Source organism: Jaculus jaculus, chromosome 17, assembly GCF_020740685.1.
Source record: "Jaculus jaculus isolate mJacJac1 chromosome 17, mJacJac1.mat.Y.cur, whole genome shotgun sequence".
NCBI classification, from domain to species: domain Eukaryota; kingdom Metazoa; phylum Chordata; class Mammalia; order Rodentia; family Dipodidae; genus Jaculus; species Jaculus jaculus.
Window position 1 is genome coordinate 54762246 of NC_059118.1, and position 16500 is coordinate 54778745.

The 16500-nt window shown below is 52.3% G+C and overlaps 1 protein-coding gene across 5 annotated transcripts in view; it reads right to left on the minus strand.

The window, feature by feature from the left end:
- Jarid2 (jumonji and AT-rich interaction domain containing 2) overlaps positions 1-16500 on the minus strand; it is a 289580-nt gene that overhangs the window by 5544 nt on the left and 267536 nt on the right. For all 5 annotated transcript variants that reach the window (XM_045136482.1, XM_004667940.2, XM_045136481.1 and 2 more), the window contains 9 exons: positions 14629-15131; positions 10964-11056; positions 8310-8428; positions 8141-8211; positions 7101-7215; positions 4733-4838; positions 3684-3866; positions 3168-3298; positions 2052-2235 (listed from right to left, as the gene is read on the minus strand). In XM_045136482.1, coding sequence (XP_044992417.1) covers positions 2052-2235; positions 3168-3298; positions 3684-3866; positions 4733-4838; positions 7101-7215; positions 8141-8211; positions 8310-8428; positions 10964-11056; positions 14629-15131 — 1505 coding nt within the window. The remainder of the gene's footprint in view (positions 1-2051; positions 2236-3167; positions 3299-3683; positions 3867-4732; positions 4839-7100; positions 7216-8140; positions 8212-8309; positions 8429-10963; positions 11057-14628; positions 15132-16500) is intronic.

Below are 16500 nucleotides of genomic sequence, written 5' to 3' on the forward strand. Positions count from 1 at the left end.
AAGGCGCGTGCCCACAAACCTAAAGATCCAGGTTCGAATTCCCTGTGCCCATGTAAGCCAGATGCACTGGTAGTATATGTGTCTGGAGCTCAGTGCAATGCCTAGTCTCTGTGTCTCCCTTTCTCAATCTCTCAAATAAATAAAAATATTAGGGGAAAAAAATGCATGCTCAAACTTAAGTCTGGGCAATGCGAGTTCTCACAATGAAACCCTACAAAGGTAACTGTCATGGTCACCTTGATGAGTCACACTCACCATGGAAACAGATCTCTGGGTGGGTTTATGAAGCTATGTCCAGAAAGGTTTAACTGAATACGGGTGCCATCACTGATGGGGTGGGTCCCCGACTGAATAAAGAGGTACAGAGTGGAGCAGCAGCATTCATCTCCCTGCTTCCCAACAGCAGACACGGTGTAAGCAGCCGCCTCACCCTCCCACCGAAATGCGAAGTGAACTATGCCCTTGTAAAAAGTAACTGCTAGATGCTTTAACTTTCACCAAGGATGGTTCAATATTCAGGCTGATGAGAAAAGCCAGTTGCCAACTGAAGGCTCAGCTTTCGAAAGACAACTTGAAAACAAGCCACACACTATCATCCTGAGAACCTGGCAGAGGATGAATAGGCCAGGGCCACAGGAATGTGGCCTCAAAATCACCCAAAAGCTTGAGCAAAAATGAATAGAACAGGCCACCAAAAAGTACCAGACAGCTTCACATCTCTTACAAGTGATGCTTGCTGAAAGGATATTTTAAGACCATCTCTTGCCACAGCAGCTGGAAGTAGCACCAAGAGTGAGCTACTGTTATTCTTTCCCACTGAAAGTCTCCAAGAGAAGAAAACAAGAAAGGGGAGGAGGCTTGCAGCATGAGATGATGACAGGCTGTCCCCCACACCCTGTCTTTACTATGAGCACCTCAGCAATGGGACCCGTGAGAGGTCATTGCTGGCCCTGACCCGAACTGATGGTGTCCTTCAGAGTAGACTCTGCGACAGACAGCCAGGCAGAAGCACAAGAGGGTGGCCCCACAAGCCAAGGACACAGGCCTCAGAAACTAACTGCCATCACTTTGGCCCACGGCTGCCAACCTTCCAACCCCTTATGTTTGGCAACCCAACCGGGACTGCCAGTTCACCCTCTTCCCTGCTGGCAGATGAAGGGCTGGGCAAGCTGAGAGCCACACCCTGTACTGATGTTGGCCCACCACGGAGCAGGAGAGAGCATGATGCACTCACGTGTTATGACCACAGAGTGTGGAGTCCTGTAATCACATGACGTGTAGAATGCGAATTCCACAGAAGGCCCAGATGGAGGAGATCAGTTTGGGGTGGGGGTGGTACCCATCATTGAGAAATGCGATCTAGACTACAGCAGCGGGTGGGAAGAGCCAACCACCCTGAGTTTCAGCTGGGTTGTGCGCAGGAAGCGTCCCTCACAGCCTCTGGTGTTTGTGGTTAACCTCATACCCTATTCCCAGCTGGGAGAAATGGGAGGCAAAGTGTGTCACGGGGACAGACCTTGTGTGTTAGCCCCACTTGCCAGAGCTAGTTGTTAGCTCACTCTTGGTGCTACTTCCAGCTGCTGTGGCAAGAGATGATGCCCAGCCTCTGCTCTGCCATGCTTATCATGCCATGATGACACTTGGCCTGGGGACTGAAAGCCAAAATAAACCCTTTCCTCCCATCAGCTGCTTTCAGTTGGGTGCTTTCAAAATGCCAGCAACGCGGCTCTGGAATAGCTTGGGGCTGGAGCAAGAGTAGCCATATGCTAAGTCAGCGAGGAGAGGGCGCCTCAGGAGAGTAGCGCGTGACTGGCCTTTGAAAGGTGGTGGACAGGCCAGGCAAGGGCGGCCTGCTGGGGTATGCCTACAAAATGGCTGGCATCAGAGGGGAGTCGAGAAACACCTGAATTTCCCGATGGGCAGCCCTTGGTGTGGTGGGCCCTGAAGACCTGCTTGGAGGCCAAGAACTCGGCATGCCCCTGCAACAGGCTTGAGAGATGGAGCCCTCCAGCAGCTCTGCCCAGCAGGATGGAGGGCAGGGACACACTCACCATGGACAGGTAGCACAAGTGCTGGCAGACCTGACACCGCCTCTCTGAGGTCTCCAGCTGCGGCCACTTCCGAGGCTTCTTCTTCCCGCCGGCCACTGTGCTGTCGCTGTCATGGCTGCCGTAGCGCGCAGAGGAATGGAGGCCGGCCTCGAACAGCTGTCTGCGCTGTCGCAACTCCGTATCCCTGCTCAGACATGGAGGACACCATCAGCAGGCTTTGCCTCTCCATCAAGAGAACAGTCAAGGACAGGCAGTGAGGACTACCCATGGGGTCAGAAGTCTTCCTAAAGCCCCAGGAGAGAACCATACCCTTCATTCAGAAAGCCAAATGAGCTCTAAGGTACATGGTGACTGGCCTTGGAGTAGAGTTACCACGGGGACAGTCACTGGCAAACGGCAGAAGCATGTGAAAAGTTACTGGAGGCCTTTGTCCTTGCGCTAAGCTTCTTGGTGCTGTTGCAGTGGACACTGTCTGCCAGCACCACCAGGAGGCCGCGCCAAGGAGGGAGAAACCCCACAAGGCTTCATGGGAGAGAAGTGGGCTAAGCAGGGGCGCAGGCAGATGGGAATCTTGGCATCGGGTGTCAGCCTGACCTGCTACAAGCTCCTTCAGTCACTGCTGGACACAAGCCAGGTTGGGGGGTCTAAGCCAGCACCATACCACAACCAAGGCTGGGCATTGAGGTCCACTATCTATCCCTACACTGCCCTGAGGCCTCTGATGAAATACTGCTACAAAAGGGGGTCCAGTCACAAGAAAGATTAAAAGTACTTCCTGTCAGCAAGCCAGACATCATAAAAGCAAAACAAAGGGCCAGGTGAGGATCGCTGTGAGTTTGAGGCCACCCTGAGACTACATAGTGAATTCCAGGTCAGTCTGAGTTAGACCCTATCTCAAAGAAATAATAAATAAAAATAAAAACAACAACAACAACACAAAAAGCTAAGTGGCCCACTCAGAAAGCATGTGTCCAGCAGGACAAGCCCTGGCAGGGCAGGGTGCCTAGCACGCACAGCTGTTATACACAGAAAGTTCCAGCTGCTTGCTCAGCCCAACACGCAGACCACCCAGGCACAACCTCTCCCCGAAGTCCTGGGAAGCCAGGGTCTTGGCACCTGAGCTCGTCCAGAAGGGCCGAGATGGTACTGAGGGTGGGACCGTTTTCCTTTTTCGCTTCGGCTTGTGCGATCTGGTAGAGCAGCTTCTCCATGGAGAATGGCTTGGCTATGTGGCGGCGCTTCATCTCCTGAAAGAGGAGGTGGAAGCTGTGAGGCTCCGGGCAGCCGGGGCATTCAGATCACAGCTGCTCAAGACTGCACGGCCATCTTGCTCAGCCGGAGAACACCGCCAGCGCCTCCACTCGGCAGTGAGCAGCGTCAGCTCTGCACTCGCGTCCATTCAGCTCGGGCTCCACCCTCTACCACAGGTTTTGTCCATTAGTGAACATCAAAACCCCTCATGATATAATCAACCCCCAATATTTTCGTTCCTGTCAGTGCCATGGATGGAACTCAGGGACTACAGTTTTCAACAACACATTCCAATATGAAATATCTACGAGTTTCAGACAGACACACCCCGTGTATCTTGGCGCTCACTCCACAATGCTCAGTGACAGCTGCGCTGCTCACCTTAGCGGTCTCGAAGCCCATACTTGTCCACTGGGTGGTAGCGAAGTGCACGGTCTCTGAGACACTGTACCCACAGCACACTTTGGACACGAAGGAGCCCGGGAAGCAGACAACGAACTGCCCGCTCTGCTGCACGGTCCGGTGGACCTTGATCCCCTCTTTGCACAGCACCTCTGGGGAGATCTGGAGAGACAGGGCAGCTGAGGTGTGCACTGCACCCAGCCAGGAACCTCCCTGCACCAGGGCGGAGGAGCCCAGCCGGCTGGCCAGCCTCAAAGTTCTGCCAGTGGAACACCTGACAGACAGAGCTGCTCACAGGCTGAGGTTATAATTCTCCTTTAAAGAGTATACACAGAGCTGGGCATGGTGGCGAACGCCTTTAATCCCAGCACTCAAGAGGCAGAGGTAGGAGGACCACCATGAGTTCGAGGCCACCCTGAGAATACAGAGTGAATTCCAGGTCAGCCTGAGCTAGAGTGAAACCCTACCTCAAAAAAAAAAAAAAAAAAAAGTATGCACAGGGCTAGAGAGATGGCTTAGCAGTGAAGGAACTTGCAGACAAAACAAAAGGACCCAGGTTTGATTGCCCAGGACCCATTTATGCCAGCTGTACAAGGTGGCACACGTGTCTGGAGTTCGTCTGCAGTGGCTGGAGGCCCTGGTGCACCCACACTTTCTATATATGTGTATCTACCTCTTCTTTTCCCTTTCTCTTCCCCCTCCCTCAAACAAATAAAATTTTAAAAACACAGACTAACTCTGAGAACAGAAGGTCTCAATCAGCGATGGTGGAACTCGAGAGTGGCAGCAGGGAGAAGGTAAGAACCACCCTTGCTCTGCACCTGGCTCGTCCCAGCCGAAGTGCAAGTCTGTGGAGGCCAGGGGCCCCACCCCTGGGTACCCAGCAGGGGGAAGGCATGCATGGAGCCAGAACACTGGCCCTCAACTAGGGTCCCACCAAGAAACATCCCGACCTGCAGACAAACACGAATAAAAGCCTGCCCCAACATGAAACAGTCCCAGGAGAGCCGCAGCTTCTGCTGACATACCATGACGTTGCTCTCCAACATCTGCAGTCCTGGGGTACCATTGGCCTGCAGCAGGGTGTGCACCACGTCCTCCAGCTTGTTCTCCTCCTCAGCAGGAATGCAATACCTGAGGCATGGGAAACAGAGCAGAGGCTTGACAAGGCCCTGCTGTGGGCGCCGAGCAGCCGTGGGGCCAGGAGAAGCAGCGTCTTGCTCGGAACAACCAGGCCCGGGTGCAGGCCAGGCCAAGCACATATCACTGCTGGCCTCTTCTACCCAGCACAGGGCCAACCACAGCCGGGACACACGTGGCTCAGCTTTTGTGTTGATCTCACTAACATGGTGAGCCAGAGCTTTCAAACCAAACCCAGATGGTAAACCCCTGTAAACCAAAGGCACATGCAATACCTGTGAGCGCTCTGACACCGCCGAGAAAGGTCTAGTCCTCCAGTGACAGAAACAGAAATGCACACTGCCCATGGCAGGAACGCACGGGTACCTCGGGTCCTTAGCCAAGGACTGACTGGAAGACCAAGGACCCAGACAGAAAAGGTCTCCAAATAGGGACTTGGGAAACTGGGCCTAGGTGCACAGTATGACAGGTGACCTATCCAGCCAAGGACACGGCTGCTGGGAAGCTGGGAGAATCCACAGGGCCCCGCCTCTCTCCAGTGTTCGACCCAGCCTGCCAGCACTACAGAATCACAAGACACAGGAAAGGCCATGTGGAGGTCTATGCAAGCGCCCAGAGGAGACCATAGGCAGGTCTGTGGGGCATGTCAGACCACAACAATCAATAGGGGCAGGAGAAGGGGGCCTTATTGGGAGAAAAGGATTGGAAAGTATAGGTGACTTTAGTCTGTAAGAAACTGGACCTCATCACAATGTAAGGACTTGGGGGTCACGTTGCTGTGATCAAGGGGCTGGTGAAGGAGGCCTACTCTACTCTACTCCTATAGAGAGCCAGCTCCAATAAGTTACTCCTGGCTGGGCACCATGGACACAGTCAGTCCAAGAGGACCCAGCCCCACGAAGCAGGGATGGGTGCTGTGGGGTGCACTGGTCACTGGTGGCGGCACCCGTCCTTTAGCTCCACACAGGCACCTTTCCACAGGCCTGGCCGAGGCCACCACTGTGACGCTTGGCTGTTTAGGATGTAATCATTTCACTAAGAGGCTGTATTCTGCTTTTCATTGCTGAGTGAAGGCATAAGCCTCATTTATGTATTTCTTAATGTTTAGATCATTTCAAAGACAACATATTCTGTTACTGATTTGTGATTTAAATACAAGGGTTTCTAACATAAATCACATGTTGTAAGAAAAACCACATACTATAAAGTTATCTGATCATATCCCTGGCTCTGCTTTCTTCTCAGTCACCAGGGACCCAGGAAGGAGACTTCAAAGAGCCCAGAGAATCTTAAGTCTCGCCACCTCAGGACTCCATTCTCCAGCACTGAAAACAGGCTCACGGGCCACTTCACACTGCATTTTCACATGAAAACAAACTAAGGCTGCAAATGGGCAGTATGAGATAGGCCAGGGGAGTCCTGTGAATGCTCCCTAGCTGGGAAGGGCCTTAGCCACAGAATCAGCCTGTTGTCAGAGTGAAGCTCCCTACAATTGTCCGTCTGCCTCACTCTCAGGACCACAGCCCATCCAGATCTGCACACACCAGACTGTGCCCCTGGCCCTGCCCTCACCACACCCGGGATGGCCCTGCAGGACACCAGTGAGTGCCCTCAGCACAGACCCCAACCTCCTGAGGTCGTAACCAGCCCACATCCAACACCAGTAGGCTGCTACCCACACTGACGCCCCAGAAGAGGAAATGCCATTTCTAAGACTGTTGGCTCAGTCTCACTTCTCCCATTAGGACAGTAAGCAAGTCAGTGCAGTGAACGTGACGCCAAAGCCTCCTAGGCTGCCAGACAGAACACCTGAACACATGCAGTCACTCCTGCCTGTTGCTGAAACACAAAACCCAGACAGCGCAGCAGGCCTAGCCCCAAACACTGCACTATGTGCCACAGCACAACTTGGGGGACACCACAGCAGGAGCCGCCCCTCCTCAGTCAATGCCATACGAGACCCTGGAAGAGGCCACCCTCTGCGAACCAGTCTTCCTCTCCCTTCTGCCAGTGGGAAATCTATGCCGAGCGTCCCAGCAGGAAAACTGCACGCAAGCAGTTCACAAAAGAAACGCGTGATCTGCTTGCTAGGGAAAAGGGAAATGTCTTCTGCCAAGTAGAGCCCTTGTGATGACAAATGAAGCCACAGCCAAAGCCAGGAGAGAAGCATGGGCATCCTGCACAGGGAGCAAATTCTCTCCCCTCCAGGGTGGCACGGCACTTCACAGTGCCACCGACAGGGGCACCAGTACTCACCAAATGCAGTCAGCACCAGTGTGTAAGTAGTCAATATATGGAAGGTGATTTTGGTCTCGAGACCAGCATGAGGTAGAAAAGACCATGCCAATATTTAGCCAAGGAATAGTCACTCCTGAAAAATAAAAGGGAGAAATAACATTTTAGAGCAAGGCACCAGCATACAAGGGTAATAGCTATTAAGACCCACTGTGTTCTCCAGAAAATGAAATGGGGTTCTTTCCCTTGTGACAGAACTCATGGGAAATTAGTGATCTACTCTCCCTGTTTTTTCTACGTGGAAATAAGTTCAAGAACATGGACATTGTTTCAAAACATTAGTGGAAAAGAGAAGCATCTCAGGGAAGGAAGAGTTTGGCTAATGGTCAACGTTAATGACATGCCTGTCTAAGACTCACTGCCCTCAGACTTGAGAATGGAGGGGACTGGTTAACCACCTCTACCCATGACAAGCTGGGATGAGGGACATGCTGACTTGGGCAGAAAGGGGTCTATAGGAATGAGGCCCAAGCTGTCCTCTGCAGGACCCCAAGACTTCACAGTGACTATCAAACCTCTACAACCCTTGCCTCAGCCAAAGCCTGAAGCACCATGACTTCTGAGCAAAGTGCCTTTTAGGAGTCAGGTTGGGGTAAGAAAAACACTTTATGGGATGAATAGATACTTGTTTGCTAAGCTTGACAGCCTGGGGCTCAATTCCCCAGTAACCATATAGAGGCAGATGCACAAAGAAGCACACGTATCTGGAATTCATTTGCAGTGGCAGCAGTGTCTTCATACTCTCCTTTTTCCTACCCCTCCACTCTGACTGAAATACATAAATTAAAATATTAAAAAGAAATAAGTTTATAAGGCCACTAAGGCTCCCATTCAGCCACATGAGTCTACATTATTCGTGACTTCACTCAACTCTAACCTCACTCCTCTCTCACTTCAGGGCCTATATTCTGCACTCAAGAGCCCAGGCCCTTCCCACCGGTGCTCAGAGAACCGTTGGCTTGGGCCCCATGGTCAAAACAAGTGGCCACAGCCAGGCTTACCAGGCACAGCACCGAGGTGACGCAGGATGGACCCTGTGTTATTGGGAAGGACGGTGAGGTTCCATCCATGCCTGCAGAAGGAAAGAGGAGGAGTGTCACAGGCTATCAGGGAAAGGGACCTGCTGGTCCTCAGCACATGCACTGGGGGGAGAGGGGGCTGCACTACTACCTTGAAAACGGTTCTGATTTTCCCACGGGGAACCCGCTGCCGTGGGTATTGGTGTCCACCTTGCCGCAGTGCACCGCCACATGGCAGTCCTTCTCTTCCACCAGCCTCCAGTACTCTTGCTGTAGGAAAGAGCACAGCGTCCATCAGTGTCTGTGTGGTGCCTGAGCCACAGTGCACAGCTGAACCTTACTGCAGGACACCACGTACAATCACGCGCCTGTCAGAACAGACACGGGGTGTTCCAGGGACAGCCGACAGCACCGGCGGGACCCCTCTGGAGAGGTGAGCACACCGCAGTCAGCTGCGAGCGGAGGCAGCGTCTCGGGAGCCACGGGCTCACTGCTGACAGGCCGGGATGTGCTAGGACGGGAAAGCCACCCAAGTGAGCTGTCAACGACAGCAAAACCAACTCACCATGTTTTATCCACACATTGAAACACTAGCCTGGCTTTAAAAGGAAAGAAATTCTGACACATTGTGACTAAATGTTGGAAGCACTGTATTCAGTGACATAATCAGTCACAGAGAAGTGGTGCCTGGAATAGTGAAATCCAGTCAGGAAGTGGGCTGGGCAGGGCATGGTGGCTTTTAATTCCATTACTCTGGGGACAGAGTCATAGGAGAATCACTGTGAGTTTGAGGAGAGCCTGGGACTGGAGTGAGCTCCTGCAACCCAGGCTAGAGGGAGACCCTATGGGGGGGGGGGGGGGGTTTGAAGGCTGGCAGACTAAATGACGGGGTCCAAAGTGTTTACTGTGCTTACTTACAGTATGCAGTTTTGGTTTAGATAGGTGCTGCAGATAGCTGTAAAATAATGAGACTTAATACCACAGAGCTCTCCTTACAAATAAATTTTTTTAAAAAGAGGTTAAAATGGTGACTGTTGTATCATGTAAACTAAAAGGCCTGTTTATAGGAAACAGGCTTAAATAAAAAAGTGGCAAGAAGAGGGGGAAATCATCCTGTGCACCCACTTAGACCATGGCAAAAGCACCCTTGGCGCCACCACTCTGAGAAGCTGGCCCTGGGCGGCAGGGCGGCTGAGGAGATGAGCACATGGCGCGGGGAGCAGAGCCCTCCAGCCACGGGGCTGGGCGGGAGAGTGGGTCAGAAACGCATTTTGCAGCTGCACTCTGTTTCCCTTTGAGGCAGCCCCTCACAGGCACCTTCTCAGTACTTTCGATCACCATTCCAGAAGCACAGCATTTCCCTCATCTCAAAAGTCCCCACCACCAGAACCCTGGGAACTAGACAAGCCCAGGCAGGGAGCAGCCAGGCCCACGGTCTGCAAGGCCGGAAGCAGGACAGACCGCTGGAGGGCTAACCAGTGGCTGGACTCCTTACAAGTCTGCCCAGAAGGAACAAGCAATCTCCTAGTGACTCCTATGACCAACCGTGAGCCTCGGTGCTCCCAGCCTGCCATGCAGCAGCTGTGGCCGAGAGCAGCCAGCAGCCTTGAGCAGAGGCCCCAGCCAGTGGGAAGGAAGGGAAAGACTCAGTCCACAGAAGGAAATGCAACTCCAGCTGCCATGGCAGGAAACAGGAAAGCCTAACTTCTTTACAGAACACAGAAGGCTAGCCAGCCTTGGACCAATATTTGAGTTTGAGCAAATCTTCACTTTATGTTTAAATAATTGCATTAAGTGTTACTGTAAAACCCAGACTTTCTGAGAAAACTAATTCCAGGAGAGGAAACTGTGAAATGCCCTTCCCAGTGTCACTCTATGAAGCCCTCTGGGACATGCCCGCAATGAAACAGGCAGAACAACAATGGCCTCTCCAGCTCAAGGAAGGCCACATTCCCTTCAACTGACAGGTCTATCGCAATGTCATGGGAGTTCTGGAAGCATCTGTGATGATCAATGGTTCAACTCAGGTCACTTTACATGGCACAGCCTGGGCATGAGTGGAATGGATGTGAAGCCAAGCGGCCCTGCTTCTTAGCAGAAGCTGAGTCTCAACAGGGGTGATATAGGTGTGGACGACAGACAGACAGAATTCCTCAAACAAGGTTTCCAGACCCAAGTTTCAGGCTATGAAGCAACCGAAGCCAGTTCCATTTCAGAAGTTACAGTCCCCAAACGCTCCTCCCGGCCTCAGCTGTCCAGGCCAGGACTCTGAGTTGAGTTCCTCCAGCTGCCAGGGTCCCTGAGGTGGGGGTCACAGGGGCTCCTCTGGGCTCTAGCCAAGGGATGTAAATAAACTGCAGCGTGGTCCTGCAGGGCCTCACACACAACAGCCCCTAATTGGTCTGGGCAGAGAAGTGCTCACTGTCTTTCCAACCTCACACTAACTCAAAGGAGAGAGCTGGCAGCGGCACAAAAATGGCAATCTGCCAGTCCCACCACGTGAAGAATGGGAGAAGAGAAAAAACGCACGATAGCTTCAGGGGACTCAAAACATGCTCCTGCAGACAACACAGGAGTGACAGGACACCAAGTGTGAACCGTACTGGAGATGGGATTCCAGACACATGCCTCTAAACAGGCCTCTTACCATCCTCCCTGAACCAACTTTGGCTTTTGAATTCATTTAGATTAACTGTCCCAACAGATACTCAACACAGAGGATGACCTCAGTCCCACATCCACAGGAGGCTGGGACCTGAGGGCTCCTCCCGTCTTCACAGGCTCCATGGGGAGGGACCCACTCACCTCGATCTCAGCTGGTGCGGGCTCCTTGCTGAAGCACATGTTCATGATATTTCTGGCTGTTCGATAAAAAGTTGTCAGAGAAACAGACCTTCCCTGAAACAAAAGAAAACCAGCTCAAAAGTGAAGCTTAAAACACAGTGGAACCCTGACCTCAAGTCAAGACACACATCTGTCACAGGTCTTGGCTCAGTGGCTTCCTTATCGTGACAAGCCACACTGTGTCCCAAGGCAGAAAGTCCTGAGGTCAGGTTAAAATAAGAAGCCCCAGTACCATGAAATGCAGATGCCTGTTCCCCTCACAGACCGCTGGGAAGCATGGCCTGTTTACCCAGAAGACACACGGACATGCCCACTGAGCGTAAAAGGCTCCTCAAGGGGATGCTTTTGAATGCACCTTGCACTTGAGGCAGAAGTCCTTAGGGAAATCCATGTAAGGAAGATAAAGATCACGGACCCAGAAAATATGCCCACAGCCACCAGGAGCCTAGAGGCTATGGTGGGCAGAGACGTGGACGGCTTCCCCCCCCCCCCCCACAAGACCCTGGCTGCATGCACACCGGCTCAATGAAAAGCCAGACCCTGAGGCGCACCCCACACACCCTCCGTCCCGTTTAGTTTCCGGTACTACTGTGTCAACTGCAATGATGAAATGGCTGACTGGGGACTCCTGCCCTACCTATCCTCCAGTATATGGGTTATCTCAGAGAAAGACCTTCATAAAGTCTTGCCTTTTCCAACATTTGCAGGGAAGGTGAGCAACAAAGTTAGAATTTATTAAACACTTTTCTTAATATAAATTTAAATAAGCATGATCCCTGGGGGGGAGAGGGAGAGGGAGAGGAAGAGAGGGAGAGAGGGAGAGAGGGGGAGAGGGGGAGGAGAAAGAGAGAGAGGGAGGGGGAGGGAGGGAGAGAGAGAGAGAGAGAGAGAGAGAGAGAGAGAGAGAGAGAGAGAGAGAGGGGCTCTTAAGAAAAGGGCATTATATGCCAAGCATGGTGTGGGCTTCTCAGGGGTCTCTACCTTACTCTCTCTCTTGATCTGGCCTTGCTCCTAAGTACTAACTATGGCCCAGGCCTGGCGCTGATGCATGGAGATGGAGCAGCGCACAGACAGACAGAATCTGAGCCTGGGCAGTTCTGTGCCATGGGAGGACTCGACAAGCCTTGAGACTGAGATGAGGTGAGAAAAGATGTGTACAGCTTTTCCATAGCTGCTCAACATCAGTTTCCCTTGTTCAGTGTCGGCATCCCCACCAAAAGCAAGAGGAATGCTCAGAGAACCAGCCGCAGACTCCCCGCTGTGGGGCCACATAACGTGGTCGGCACGGACACGGCAGGCGGAGCATGGGTTCTCACTGCTGCGGGGCTCTCTGCAGCTCCAAACCCTCCTGGCTTCCTCTTGGTACAAAATGAAAGCAGACAGCGAGGAGGAGCCCAGTGCTACACAGAGGACAGCAGGGCGATGGGAGGCAAGCCCACACCTGAGTGGTGAGAGGCTCTGTGCACCTTGGTCAAGATGTTGGATTTTTGCAACTAAATCTAAAAATTCATGTTTTTGTTTTTGTTCATTTTAATTTATTTATTTGAGAGTGACAGAGAGACAAAGAGGCAGAGGGAGGGGGGAATGGGCGCGCCAGGGCCTCCAGCCACTGCAAACAAACTCCAGACGCGTGCGCCCCCTTGTGCATCTGGCTAACGTGGGTCCTGGGGAATCGAGCCTCGAACCGGGGTCCTTAGGCTCCACAGGCAAGAGCTTAATCACTAAGCCATCTCTCCAGCCCAGAATTCATGTTTTTTTTTTTAATTTGGTTTATTTTTATTTATTTGAGAGTGAAAGACAGAGAGAGAAAGAGGCAGAGAGGGAGGGAGGGAGAGAATGGGCACACCAGGGCCTCCAGCAACTGCAAACGAACTCCAGACGCATGCGCCCCTTTGAGCATCTGGCTAATGTAGGTCCTGGGGAATCAAGCCTCGAACTGGGGTCCTTAGGCTTCACAGGCAAGCACTTAACCACTAAGCCATCTCTCCAGCTCCAGAATTTATGTTTTTAATAAGAGTTCTTTTCTCACATATAACACATCCCCATAGCAGTGGCCTTCTTAAGTAAACAGTAACAAGCCTGGAAAACACTGCTCACTTCAGGACTCAGTGGTTCAGAATCATGGGATTCAATGAGGGGCTCTACTTGATGAGGCAGCTTCGCAGGGGCTGAGGAAACATGACGAGTCCCTGGGTTACTGCTCCCTTCTCCGAAGAGGGTACTGGAAGTCTACTCAAGGCTATTCCATAGGGCTGGGATCTGCTCTGTCACCCATGCCCCTGTCTCCATGGAACCATAGAGGAAGGGAGAGACCAGACCAAAGGAGACCACATCCTAATTCTAGTAACAGTCAAGCCTGTGGCAAGCAGGGCTCCTCTCTCTAGAAACAAAGTTCCAAGGCTTGAAGTCCTGGAGCCAAAGCAAGGGTGACTGAGACCTGTTGTTGGTCTGGCCCTTGGGAAGGGATGCAGCAGTACCCAAGGCCAGCCACACTCCCCTCTCTGGGCCTGTAGTTATTGGTGGAGGTGACTGCACAGGGACACGGACGGTGACCTGAGGACCAGCCCAGACAGTGAAGCAGAAATCTGCCTATCTTGACACTGAGGAGCTGCACCAGGACAGGCCTGGCCAACAATTTCCCAGAGAACAATGCCTCCAGGGAATCTAGGCAGGGGCACAGGGTGAGCCTGGGCCAGACAACCTGCAGAGACCGTGACCGAGAGGCTGCACACACGGGCTCCTGTCAGCTGGCTACAGGGTACTCTGCCGTCTTACCCCTTGGCAGGCTAGGCTAAGGCCTTGTGAGACAGCTGCTAAGAGGAATTCTTTACTGCCTCATTCCACTTAGTAGTAGGTGTCTAAGGGCAGCTTGTGCTGCAATACCACATTTTCTGGTCTCAGGTTTCCTGCACTGTGGTTAGTAGGGAGAGCTGGGCTGAACGCTTTATCAGGCTTGCTCTCTACAGAAGGCTTGGCAGTGCTGAGCAGTAGGAGGCAGCAGGCTATGTGGACTATATAAGGTTACGGGGGTGGGGGGGTGCTCAACCTGGAAAGCTCCAGAAGACCTGCTCTGAGGTGGGCACAGACTCGCAGACATAGAACACACTAACATGCACTTTACCTGCTCTGACCCTGGCACAGCTGCAACCCCACATTTCGTTTTAAGGAAGTCCAAAAGGCCCAGAGCTCTACTCTCTGCACCAGCCCCAGCCAGCCTGCCTCCACGGCCACCTCCTGCGTCTCTATTGCAAATGAACCTTCGTACAGAACACAGCTGGTAGGGCCTGCTGTCCTGCAGGGTGGTGTTTCCACCAAAACAAAAGGTAAAATTTGATGCCACTGGGATAGTACTGGGGATGGGAATATGAAAGCTGCTCTCTTTGTCCTGGTTCAATGCAACAAGTAGGCCCATGCCAGATGCTGACATCTTGGTGTGGAGTTTCCCAGCTTCCAGAACCATTGTTAATGTGCCACTTTAGGATTCTGTCACTGCAACTTCCAAAGAGACTAAGCCAGTGTCTCCACATTGCCCCAGCTGAGCTGTGGGGTCCTTCCTGGCTGGCACACAACCCCGGTGCCCTCCCCTGTGCTGTGGCAGGTGCTCTGGGGAGGCTGCAGAGCCCTACCTTATAGATGCACTTGTGGAAGTCACTGAGGACGCCTCTGTCCTCCTCCTCCTCTTTGACCACTTCCTTTTCCTGAGCGAACAATCGCCGTCGGCCAGTCTTGAGTGGAGCCTGGCCCACCTCCTTGAGCTTGCTGCGGAAGCCATTCCTGGGGGTGACACCATGGATGAGCCCGTTTTTGGGCTCAAAGCGGGGCAGGGGGTGGAACTTGTGATGGTCATTTTCCGTGTGGCCCTCCAATGGCCCCTTGCGCTTCTCCAGGCTCTCCTTCTCCATGAGCACCTCCTTCTCCAGGCGCCGGTGCTCCTCGGGGGACAGGGAGTCATAGGAGAGCAGATACTGGCAGTACGCCTCCTGCAACTTGGCCAGCCGGTCCTGGGCAGTTTTGGGGATGCGCAGCATGTCTGCTAGTTTGTTCCATTTTTTGAGGTCAGTCACTTGCTGCATGCCGCCCATCTCATTAATTAGCCGGAAAAAGCAGGCCAAGTCGAGCTCACAGCCTCCTGAAATGGGGAGGGAGGGAAGCACAGGATGGTTGGTGACAAGGACATAAATACATCCAATACCTACTATGAGCCAGAAGCTTTGCTAGGTCCCAGGGGTAGAGCAATAAGCAGCAAACTTAGCGCCTGGGGAGGCGGGTGTCCAGCAATGGGTTATGGACCAGTACTGGAGACCGAGCAAAAGAAAGAACAGCCATTTTAGGAGGTAGTCTGGGAAGGTGTCTGAGGAAGGAGGAGAACTGAAGAGGAGAGGGCCGCTATTCAAAGATGAGAGGACCACCATTTACAATGGTCTCCGAGTCATGGTGTGGCATGAGCTAGGGCACACCAAGGAGCAGGGTGTCCAGTGAGATGTGGACAGGGCCTGGGCAGGTTGTTACACCAGATGATACCAAGTCTAGTTCCCCTTCTAACAACCTGATCCACTCACAGGGAGATCTATTTTCATTGTCAATGGATTTACAAAACAAAGAACATTTGCACATTTGGGGGGCTGCTAACCTTAGAAGATAAGTTCAAACATGTATCAAAACTCAGATATGGAAGATGGGGAGAGGGCTCAGCAGTTAAAGGCGCCTGCTTATAAAGCCTGTGGGCTCAGGTTTAATTCACCAGGACCCATGGAAAGCTAGAAACACAAGGTAGGGCATCTGTTTGGAGTCAGTTTGCAGTGGCAAGAAGTTCTGGCATGCCCAAGTGTCTCTGTCTGTCTCTCTGCTTGCAATTAAATAAAAATATCTTTAAAATCCCCCTCAAATAAGGGATGGGTGTGTGGCACATGCATGCACACACACAGAGAAAGAGACAGACTCAGACGTGTTTAAATATCTCACAACCTCAGTTTGAGAGGGCCCATGAGGGACTCTTAAAACACAACTACCAATGACAGATGAGGCAAGCGAAGCATCAGGAAAATGTGCAATCTTTCAGCAAGAGGGATGTATTTGCATCAGAAAGGAAGCAGAGCTCTGTCTGCACACAAGAGGCTGGAGCACGCTGGGCACTGTAAGACCCACCAGTATGATGGGCAAGACAGAAAATTAGTCCCTGAGCTAACCAATCAGTGAGCTGAGAAAAGAGCCAGCAGCCTGACTTCCATTGACTTTTCTTGATGAACAGAGTTGATACGGATACAAAGTCAGGGAGAGGAGACAAGACACCCTGGAGAAAGCCACCAATACACCTGGCAAGTGCCACCAACAGACCAAGACTTCATCACATCCTCTAAGTCTCAGAAACAAAGTAACAGTTGTGAAACAATGTGTTTCTGTCTCACAAGTGGGAAGTCTTTCTCTGTGGGCTGTTGTGTTATAGGTGGGCAATGAAATGAGACCCCTGGGGTATAAACACACAAGCTGGCAGGGAGTCA